This window comes from Suncus etruscus, chromosome 2 (genome assembly GCF_024139225.1).
Source record: "Suncus etruscus isolate mSunEtr1 chromosome 2, mSunEtr1.pri.cur, whole genome shotgun sequence".
NCBI classification, from domain to species: Eukaryota; Metazoa; Chordata; class Mammalia; order Eulipotyphla; family Soricidae; genus Suncus; species Suncus etruscus.
In genome coordinates, this window is record NC_064849.1 from 17,498,419 (window position 1) to 17,510,726 (window position 12,308).

Consider the following 12,308-nt stretch of genomic DNA (forward strand, 5'->3'; position numbering starts at 1 on the left):
GGAACTAACACTGAGTGGGCTTGGGGGATTATATGTGACGATAGATATCAAAACTGGGTCACCATGTGCAAGACAAGTGCCCTACCTGCTGTATTTCTCTTTTACTTTAATAATTTTATTTTAAGCATCTTATATACCATTTAAAGTTTTACAGAATTATATTTTGATACTAAAAATGAGTAGCTAAAATTTATACATTCTAAAAGAATCTGATTTTAATAGTAAAATTATTTACTATTTTTCCCTGATACAGTGACTTTTTGAGGAATGTTTTAGTTGCATTAATATATCAAGCTTGAAATTTTTATTTTTGCTTGTATAATACTTTAGTAATATTTTATTTGAGCAAGAGCTTGCTTTTCCATTTAAATAAAAATTTATGATTTAAGGGCCGGAGCAGTGGTGCAGTGGTAGGGTGTTTGCCTTGCATGCACTGTCCTAGGACGAACTGCTGTTAAGTCCCCAGCGTCCCATATAGACCCCCAAGCCAGGAGCAATTTCTGTGTGCATAGCCAGGAGTAACTCCCTGAGCATCACCCAGTGTGGCCCAAAAAACAAAAACAAACAAAAACCACCTTTATGACAAGAAAATTCAAAACCTTTATATTTAAAGCAAATCATCTCTGACTTGGGAAAATCATTCATTTTTCCCTTTTAAAGGAAAAGGTGACTTTTAGGGAGAAGGTGATTTTTTTTATCTTTGATTTGCTTAATCATGAAAAACATCTATTTTGTTTTAAGCCAAGAAGTTTAATAAAAATATTTGCAGTGAAACCATTTTCAATTATCATTATTATTTGTAATTATTGGCTAACTACCACAAGGAAATTTACTAGATAGTGATCCACTCTACAGAAATATAGCATATGTACAATAAGCAATAAAATAACACAAACATACCCATTAGGCTTGAGACTAGAAGGAAAATATTTTCCTTTCATTCACATAGGAATACAACATATTTTTGTTTGTTTCTTTGGGTCATACCTGAAGTTGCATTGGTCTTACTCCTAGTTCTGTATCAGAGGATTGGGGGCCAGATTGGGTATCAGGGATCAAAAACCTGGTTCAGTTGCATGCTGTCTCCCTATCTCACTGTCCTATTCACTGTCCTCAGCCGTGAAGTACAACAATTTATTTTCATGTAAACTAAACTTATTCTCTCCTTAACAATGAGAAGATAGAAGATAACAATGCATGCAATTATGGATAGGAATTTCTTTATGATAGGTATCTGTTCTGTATTAAAATACCAGGGGTTTATAATTGTTCAGTACTATCTTTTCCATTATTATTATTCTATGTTCCACAAATAAAGGAGATCATCAATCATAGAGAACCAATTATCAGATAGTTGGGGCAGAAGAGGGTATAAGATCTGAATAATAAAGGTAGATAGAGATAGTGATAAATAGTCATGAAGATTTGGTGGGAGGAAGTCACGGGCTATAGTAATTTTGTAGATATTTACCATAAATTTTAATGCTTTCACAACTAACTTAAATATGATAAATAAATTAAAACAGTAATAATTAAAAACAGTTATGTCACTGACTTTTATAACTGATATATTTGTAATAAAAATTTTGATAAACTATGTCAATGAATTTTATAACATGAACATTATGTCAAACATTTTAGAACTAGAAAAATTTAGCTAGAAAATTTAATTTAAAAACCATTTAAACCTAATGCTTTAAATATTGCTTATTTATAAAAAATGTGGGGATGGAAAGATATGAGGAGATAGAGCATTTGTCTTGAGTGAAATAAATCTGGGTTTAATCCCTGGTACCCCAAAATATTGTCCTGAGCCCCTCACTTATAGATTCTTGAGCACATAGTCTAGAGAAATTCTTAAGCAGAGCTGGGTGTGGCCCATTCTCTCCCCTTATCCCAGAATCTGTGCAATAAAATAGTTAATTCCTTAAAGATAAAGAAAAAATACAAAAACTGTTGAATAAAAATATGGATCTTGAATAGTTATATTGGAAATATTCTAGTAGACAATAGTCAGTGTGATTTCTTTATCTCTCCATTATAAGTTGTGCATATTTTTACTAGTTGTAATTTATTTCTCCTGCCCTAGGATTCACATGAAACAGATGGATTTGTAATCAGAAAGTGACAAAAAAAATGCTTCTTTTCTTTTTTTCTATTATTAAATCCAAATCTTCACTAAGCCTTATGTAAATGAAATCACTGTTTGATTTTTGCAAGAAGCTTTATATTTGTGTCCTTATGTTAAAACCTCATCCATTTTAATTTAATTTATGTTTGGATTGGGGGGCATTCTTTACAGTTCTTAGGAGCCATTCCTGGTGGTGCTCGGGGTACCATATGTGGAGCAAGGGGATTAAACTTGGGTTGGCTACATGCAAAACACATACTTTATGCCCATGCTATTGCTCTTATCCATTAGTTAATTTTTATCTATATTGTAAAATAAGGATCAAGTTTCATTATTTACTAAGTGGCTTCGAGTTTTCACATTAAAGAAACAGCATTTGCATGTTATCGGTTCCTTTCTCATACATAAATTGTCATAAAATATCATTTTGATTGAGTTCATTATTCTGTTTAATTGATTTTGTATTCACTTAGATACTCATATCATATTTTTGTTATAAGTATCTGCAATCTAGTTTTTTTGGGGGGAGGCCACACCTGGTGATGCTCAGGGTTTACTCCTGGCTATGCACTCAATTGCTCCTGGCATGCCTGGGGATCAAACCGCGGTCCATCCTGGATTTGAAGCATGCAAGGCAAATGCCCTAATGCTTGTGCCACTGCTCTAGCCCCTGCAATTTAGTTTTAAATCAGGAATTACAATCGCTATAACTTTGCTTTTTTTTTCTCAAGATGAGTCTTTCTATTGAAAGTATCATGATTTTATATGTGCTATATATAAAAATTTTAGAATTAATTTTCTAATTCCACAAAGAATATCATAGAATATATGTTGTTGTTAATAAGATTTTGTTGTTAATAAGTTGTTAATAAGATTTTACCAAAAATCCATTTCTGAATTTGGTTAAATCAACAGATTTTTTTCAAAACTGTACTTTAGATATACAACTATAATATGAATAAAATAATGCTATTAAAATTAAGTTTTAGTAATGGCTAGACGTAGAAATATGATTTAAGTACAGTATGGTAGTTAGAAGTAACAATTAAAATTTTATAATACCAGTAACGTTTAACTGAAATATCAATGGCTTTATTTATGACAAGATTTTATATATATTGCTGAGATTTTGTATTTTTATTTTTTAAAGACAATAGTGATTCAGTTGTTTTACAATTTTTAGATAACTCAGGCTCTAGAGATACTTAGAATTCAGCCTCCTATACCTAAAGGATAACAATTGTGCTTAGAGCTTATCATTGGTCATTCCAAATATTTCAACGAGCCATAAAGAAACTATAAAGAACAAATTATAAGCTAAATACTAAATAATGACTATGAAGCATAGGAAAATGGATATACAAAAGTCTAGGGTCAGGAGACCATAATGTATCTGAGCAATAATGTTTTCTTCAACAATAGTGCAGAGAGGTAAGGTAAATTGTAAATTTAGGGAAGGATAAAACTGTCCACTTTAATTTCAGAAACAAAACTTTTCTTTAATGTTTATTTGGTTTAATAATAATTCATATTTTATTCAGTTTAATAATAATTATTCAGTTTAATAATAATTCATATGCTTGATGGAATTATCAGTTTATCAAGTATTTGACTGTATGTCCATCATAAATTCAGCCACATCCATGATTTTAATTCCCATTACAATGAAATTGTATTTATGGATCAGTGTATTTTTAGCATGTTCTACATAACTGTTATAAACAGGATATATGTCATAACAGGAATAGCCCAATGAGTCATAATATGAATTTCACCTAAATATAACTCAATTTTATATAGCTATTTTATTTACTAGAATAAAGTAGGTTAGAAATTCAACTTTTGGGGCCTGGAGAGATAGCACAGCGGTGTTTGCCTTGCAAGCAGCCAATCCAGACAAAGGTGGTTGGTTTGAATCCCGGTGTCCCATATGGTCCCCCGTGCCTGCCAGGAGCTATTTCTGAGCAGACAGCCAGGAGTAACCCCTGAGCACCAGCGGGTGTGACCCAAAAACCAAAAAAAAAAAGAAATTCTACTTTTCTTCTATATCCCTGGCAATAAACCATTCCATGCATGAAATAAGTCCATTTGGAAATCTTATTTATTAGATAATAATTAAGGTCTTCTGAAATGAAAACATTAAAATAAGTTGTTGGCCTCCAGTTTTGTTTAAAGCACTTACCAATGCTTACTAACTTATTCACATTTCTTTTCAGTGAGTGTCATAACTCCACAGATCGAATCAAAGTAAGAGTGTGGGATGAAGATGATGACATTAAATCCAGAGTCAAGCAACATTTCAAAAAGGAATCAGATGACTTTCTAGGACAAACAATTGTAGAAGTGAGGACACTCAGTGGAGAAATGGATGTTTGGTACAACTTAGGTGACTGTCTTTATATATGTATTTATATAAGTGTATATATATACTTGAAAAAAATTATGAATTTTTTCTATAGCATGTATTATATCCCCAAATTACCACTAGCTATATAGGAAATTCATGTGAATTTAGCTATTTTTAACTTAATTTTTAATTTTATTGTTCTAGAAAATAAATGTAAGAATCATTGACTTCAGTATTAAGAGATAACAAATGGAAAGGGAAAGGGAAAAGACTGAATTAATTTGGCATCTTTTAAAAATAAATACGTTTCTTCCTTAATAAACTATAAGTATAGAAACTTTTTTTAGTTAATGAACAAAAAACAATCAATTGCTCTTAGTAGCAAGAACATAATATTTAGACTGTATCAATTATTCCCTTTTGTTCTTTTAGTGGAAGTTTTGTTGTGAAGGAAATATGCTTCGTCTGTCATTTATAATGTTGATATAAGCATACTTTTTCTGTAGCAAAATCAGGCATATCTAATGAAAATGTTTTCTCTGATTCTAAAGATGTTAAAATATATTATCTATCATGCTTTGCTAATGGAGTTTATTATGGGGAAAAGAATTAAATAAAGAAAACTTAATTGTTTGTTTACTAGACTATTATAATAACCTAGAATTTTTAGTACTGATTTAATAATAGTAATAAAACATCGACATCATGTAAGTTCCTATAAAGAACATGCTTCAAATTTCTTAATCATGCTATATAAAATTTAAACTTATTATCATTATTAAAATAATTTTAAATTGCCCCAGTAGATCAAAAAGTTTCTATTTATATATTAGTATTTTAGAAAATTAAAGACCATCTTTGACTTTGAGAGTTGATTTGGGCCAAACCTAGCATTGCTTAGTGTTTACTTAAGCATTGTAATGCAACATGGAACCTAGGATTGAGTCTGGGTTAGCTATGTGCAATGCGAATGTCATATCAGCTGTACTATTGCTTTAACTCTGTCTGGCTTTTTCAGACCCAAGCACTTCAAATAATGTAATGTAATATTTGACAAAGTAAGGAATAAGATTATATAAAATAAGTGAAACTTTATATTGCACAATAATTTCAAGGAGATACATTAAACAATTGGATGCAAATGGTTACAACAACTTATTATAAAAACAAGTTTTAAATCATTCTTAAAGTTAGTACTTCTGAATTTGGGAGTTAAATTTTTGCCTGTTTTAAAATTTTTCTTATCTTATTTATAATAATAAATGACTTTATATATAAGGACAGTGATAATAGCAGCAGTCAACTCCTGGCCTGAACTCTGCTAGAGTCACAAACAGCATTTGTAAATTAATCTATACACATAAAAACATACACACTTGCTTATATTATATTAAATTTTATATTAGTAATACTACTAATTATATATATAGATTAGTGGCAAGCATGTCCTTGAACTGAAGCAGTTAAATCCCAAATAAAAACTCATCTACTTGTTTCTCTGATAAAATTTATATGAAAATATTTAAGCTAGTCAAGAAATTTGAATCTTCCTATAATCTTCCTATAATCATCTATTCAGTTTTTTGTTTTGTTTTTGGGTCATACCCAGCACCACTCAGGATTTACTCCTGGCTTTGTGCTCAAAAATCTCTCCTGGCAGGCTAGGAAGACCAAATGGGATGCCAGGATTCAAGCCACCGCCCTTCCTGGATCAGCTGTGTGCAAGGCAAACGCCCTACCGCTGTGCTATCTCTCTGGCCCCATCTATTCAGTTCTTCTGACACTGTTTTCAAAAACATAAACTATGTTCCTGTGCTTACTCTCAGTTCGTTGTTTTATGTGATGTAATATCCAAGAGGATCACTTTGATTTTGTTCCTCCAAAAAGCCATTTTCTTCCTTTCTTCGAAAATGAAAATTTGCCCAAATCCTTTTGTACCTTGATAAGAGACTGAGTCTCATAGATCTCTTGAGATGGTGACAGCTAAAATCAAAGACTTGTGTTCTAAGACACAGTACAGTGGGGAGAACCTTTGCCTTGCAAGCAATGTAACATACGGTCCCTGAATGCCTCCAAGATAATATTGAGTACTAAACTAGGAGTAAGCCCTGAGCACAGCAGGTGTGGCCCTAGAACAAATGAACAAACAAACAAACAAATGAAAGGCCAGTAGTTCTTTTGTATCTGGCAAGAAATCTGTAACCAAAATACCAAGTTTTAGCTTTTTAATTTTCTCTTAAACTGAGCAAGAACCTCAATATTTGCTGGTAATCAGTTATCTCACAGCCAGCAGGAGAAACTCTTGATTTAGTACTCTGATGGGAAGAAACTTCACAATGTCTATGAGATATTAACAGTGGTGATCTCTCCTGTGGCACACAAATTTGCATTGGACTTATTCAGAGAAGATCAGTATGACAAGAATAGCAAAGCAATTTGCATATCATCTATATAAGAGGAACATTCAAATTCATGAAGTAGATAATGGATAGTAAGATAAGTAGGTGAAAAATATTTAGGAAAAGTAAATGTTGACCATATTAAATTGGCGCATCTACCACAGGAAGAATATGGCCATTGTGATTTGCATAGTTTATGGCTGAAAAGTCATTTTCATGCATTTCTATGTTTAAAAAGTAGGTCACTGACTTTCTGCCACTTGGCAATTGTGATTGTCTGTTTTAGCTTAGCTTAACTTAGTTCAAGTCCTTGCAATAGCTTATCTGTTTCCTCTGTGAAGTGGGTGTCAAATGTAGTTTCCTATCTACATTTACACTTTAAGAATTTTATCATGAAGGGGCCAGAGAGATAGCACAGTAGCAGGGCTTTTGGCTTGCAGCTGCCAACCTGGGAAGGACCAGGGTTCATTTCCTAGCATTCCATAGGGTCCCCCAGCCTGCCAGGAGAGATTTCTGACTGCCGAGCCAGGAGTAACCCTGAGCGCCACCAGGTGTGACCCAAAAATGAACAGCAAAAAATTTATGATAACATTTTCCTTTCTATCGAAACTACTGTAGATTAGTATGTCAGGTATATGCATACCTTATTTGATTGAGTGGACTACATTCACAAAAACATTAAATCCAATACTAGTAAATATTCACTGGAGTCTCTAAATCTTTATAAATTCTGACAAATAATGATTAACAGATTTGTTTTCATTAGTCCAAGCTTGGCCTAAATTTTTTGAAACACTAAAGAAAAATTGAATAATGGGAACTTTTAAATATGTCCCTGGTTCATATTAAATCTCATTTATCTTGCTTTAATTGCCGATATAATTAATTTCATAACACAAAATGATTAAGTACGCATAACATTATATCAAAGTGTCAGAGAATTCTCATAAAGTATTTCAATTGAAAGTATTTATAATGCAGCTTGACAATCACAATAGACACATTATTTAAAATTGTACTTAGAAGAATCATGATTTATAATAAATGACCTATTTAGAAAATATGGCTTTTAGTTGTATAGTCAGTTTTTAAGCTTTAAAGACTGTGAATGAGAAATATGGTTTTATCAAAAATGATTGTATAACTACTTTCTTCTGTTTCACCAGAGAAACGGACAGATAAGTCAGCTGTATCTGGGGCCATTCGATTGAAAATCAATGTGGAAATAAAGGGTGAAGAGAAGGTTGCTCCATATCACATACAGTATACATGTTTACATGAGGTAAGTCAATTAATTTTTAACAATACAATTTTAAATCAATAAATGTATATCAATTTTGGATTATACAACAAAATATTTTAATTAAAATTATTGAATTAGATTTGCACAATTGTTCTTGGAGTTATTAATCAGTACTGTAGATTATGTGCTATATTATCATGTCCCTCTGAGAAGAGTTTCAAATAAGCACATGAAGAGGACATTTATACACGTGTCTAAAGATGATAATGAATCAGAAGTCAGGTTAAATCGCCAAGGAGAAAGAAGGGATGTTAAGAGGAATTCACTGGAAAAATGAATCCCAGCAAATATTTAATAATGCATTTCAAGAGCGGTCGCAAAACAAGACCTGTTTTGAGAACTCTGACATACCATTCACATTTTATTAAGATTTGATTAGTTAATTTATTTATTACTAGCAATCTTGAAGTACCAAAATTAAGGGAATCATGCTGAGCTAAACAGGTCAGAAAAGACAATCTGGTATGATAAAATTGAATAAATCTGTGCATAATCTGGTGAAATTAAACAGGAATCAAGACAACATGGGAAAATGTTCAATTCTTCACCTTGGATTACAATTCCTACTATCAAATTCAGAGTGGAGAAATTGGAGTGAATGACAGATTAGAGGTCACATAGGGTCAGTAGCTAAGGAACATGGACACTTTAGTAATGGTGCAGTGTAATAACTTTATGCATCAATGTAATTTACTTTAGCACTAATGTTATCAAACTATTATAAAATCAAAAAGAGAAATAAAGGATGCTGATGTTGACATTTGGAGACCAAAGCAATATGCTTTAATTACTTGTATTTTTCTGAGAACCACATTATATATCTTATATATTATTTTCTCATTCATTTTACCTACTCTTTTCAGAAACATAACAGAATGCAGTTAGCCAGTCATATACTGGAAAACATATTTACTTAAAAGGTAGTACTTAGAGGATGCCAAGGAACATGCAATTGAAATACAAAGGACTCATTTACCAATCAGATTTCTTTACTTCTACATATAAGTAGGAGACTTCCCTTGAGTGATTTGCATCTCAGAAGTTGAAGAATTGTTATTGGTAACATGAGACTGAGACTTTCCCTTTATAAAGGACACTTCCCCCCCCCCACATCAAAAGCTATGAGGCAAAGATGAAGAATGTAATTTGCTTACATTAGAGGTATAGAAGAAACAGTCTTCCTTAAACAGTGTATGTATTCTTCAACAACTTGAAGAATATTTGCTTTTGTACATTATTTGCCTAATATGTCTATGGAAATTTTATATGAAATTACTGCACCTATATCTGATAAAGAAAAAATGAAATAATTTAAATAATTTACACAGAAATCATCACATACTTACTATAGGATTAAGGCTTAAATTCCTTATAATCTGCAAGAGATATTTTTCCTTCAAAAACTTGTCTGAGGTTTTCAGACAAGTAAAAAAGTAATCTTTATTTTGACAGAAGGGAGGCAAATATGATTTTAACATGTTTGGAGCTGCTTGGGGTCTTAGGTAAAGTATTATGTTTTATCTGTTAAAGTGCTTATGATTTTAGATGTATACCTTTAAATAATTAATTCTATTTAGAGCCAGTCTCTAAAAGATAATTTTTCATAAAAAATATGGTGAGTTCAAACAACAATCCAGAATTATTTTATTGCCATAGAGCTGATGGAACATTAAAAGCAATAATAATTCAAATGTAATTTACTAAATGTTATATTTAACTACTTCTTGTCTATTCTAAGGACTTACTTAAAAGTTATAAACCACTTACTTTTAGAATCTGTTCCATTACATGACTGAAGTAAAATCTAATGGTGGAGTGAAAATCCCAGAGGTCAAAGGGGATGAAGCATGGAAGGTTTTCTTTGATGATGCATCCCAAGAAATAGTTGATGAATTTGCCATGCGTTATGGGATTGAAACCATTTATCAAGCCATGACGTAAGTACTGTAGACCATTTACATGTTTGTAAATATGCATTGAAATCTATGCGAGAAAAATTCAGTACCTTATATTTTGAATTCAAATAAAAATTTAATTAAGAAGCACTTTTATTGCATTTTAATATTACTGTTGATTAGACTTATCTCTTATGGTTATGAAGAATTGAGGATTTGCCATTTCTTCCATCATCTTCCCAATCTTCTTTCTATTCTCCAAGTGTGGTCCTTTGACAAAGCAACTTCAGCAGTATCTGGAGCTAAAAAAAAAATGTAAATACTTTATCCAATCCATATTTCCTGAATCAGATGTACTGAGGTTGGTTTTACCAATCTGTGTTTTAAAAAACTATCAGGAGTGTAATTGGAGTAGGTAAGGGACAACTATGACAAGAATACTCGGAACTTATCACTCTAGACAAGAACTGGATAAGGGAATAAAGTGATATGCATAGAATCCATCTATTAACAATAGTGCAAAACACAGTGTCAAAAAGAAGAGGGGGGTGCATAAAATGCTTGCATCAGAGGCAAGCCAAGCCTGAGTTGGGTGGTAGGAGACATTGGAGGCAGGAAAAGTGTACTGCTTGAAAGGTGGTGAACATTCTATGACAAAAACTCAATCATGAACGGTTTTGTAAACCAGGTACTTAAAGTAATTATTTCTAAAATAAGTGAATTACAAAAAAACCCTATCCAGATGATTTACATATACTCTAAAATTTGAAAATCTATAATATCGCTAAAATATGAGGAAACCACAGCATGATGATATAAGTATACTTTTTCAGGCAGTATTACTCAAACTGGATATCACATGGCACCCACGGGGTCCAGAATATTTCAAGGAGGCCAGTGGTGAAAACTGTGTGAATGGGGGTTAAGTCACAATAGAAGAATAAGGGACTCACTGATAGAACAGTGGGAAGTACAGGAAAAGCCAAGGTCTCAGGGTGCATGGTGGGAAAAGGTGTTGACACTGATCTAGGTTTACCAGATTATTAGTATCAAATACACATCTACAAAAATAGTTATCCTGACAATAACAAGTCAGATTTCCAAATTCATATCTATGCTGCAAGTTTAGTTAAAACCAAGATTTATTAAGCGAACATCAAATCAAATAATACAGTTCATATGATACTATGGTACTTGGTTCAAATACATACTGAATATATTATATATATTAATAAAAATAAAAAATAAAAAAATAAAAATAAAAATATTCCATTAATAATCACATCACATTTTAATATAAAATAAATAATTAAACTCAGATAATCAACTTCCAAGAAGTATTTTAAATAGATGTGTATTGAATCAAAGTCAGTGTTTTTTTAAGGTAGTTAATAGTATTTCATCTCCAGTCAACTCTAAGAGCACAATGTAAGCATTGTTTCACAAATTACTGATAAATAGCATGCCTTAATATTTTCTAAATCATGACATAATGATAAATTATAATAAAGATGAGATGATATGCCTCAAGTGGTAGAGCATATGCTTTTCATTGTGGGTCCCTGAGTTTGGGTGTTAGCATTGCAATTTTTGCAAGAAAGTATGTCTGGGCATTCCTTTCCCCAGCACCTTAATAAAAAACCAAATACAAAACAAAATAAACAAATTTAGGTTTGCAACATGAAAAGGGGGCTAGAACAACATGCAAATGAACTTTCCTTCGATTAGGAACTTGTTATTGTATCCCTGACTGAGTATCTTTCTCCCTCTGCTTGCTGATTTCTAATAACAGGGTTTTGCTCCCTTTCAGGCATCATACATGGTAGCTAAGCAGACCTAAAAGAAATTGACTTTGAGTCTGTTCTGTGCTGTGTCAATAAGCATATTTTTACACAGATTTTCATTTGAAATTTGAACACAACTAGTAGGCAATCATGATTTATTTTGTGAAACAGCATTTCTCAACTAGAAGTCATCTGGATTCCTGTGGGCCCCCAGTATAATCTCATCTATGGATGACCATGGGTTCAGACTAGGAATCCAGACCAATGGAGGGATGGGAAAGCTACAAGAAAGAAAGGCCAGAAGGGCATCATGGTGGGAAAAATGTTCGAGACAGAACAGTTTAAATGTATGAAATATTAAGTTTGACAGAAATAAAAGTAGGTTAGAAGAAACAGAAACAGCTGCTGCAGGGAATGAGGTTCAGTATTTGAGCCTTGGTTTGATTCCT

The 12,308-nt window shown here is 32.1% G+C and overlaps 1 protein-coding gene across 1 annotated transcript in view; it reads left to right on the forward strand.

Moving 5' to 3' along the window:
- Window positions 1-12,308, forward strand: part of UNC13C (unc-13 homolog C) — a 278,305-nt gene that overhangs the window by 61,971 nt on the left and 204,026 nt on the right. Inside the window, exons 6-8 of the mRNA XM_049768904.1 lie at window positions 4,348-4,517; window positions 8,044-8,159; window positions 9,954-10,117. Of these exons, the coding sequence (XP_049624861.1) occupies window positions 4,348-4,517; window positions 8,044-8,159; window positions 9,954-10,117 (450 nt within the window). The remainder of the gene's footprint in view (window positions 1-4,347; window positions 4,518-8,043; window positions 8,160-9,953; window positions 10,118-12,308) is intronic.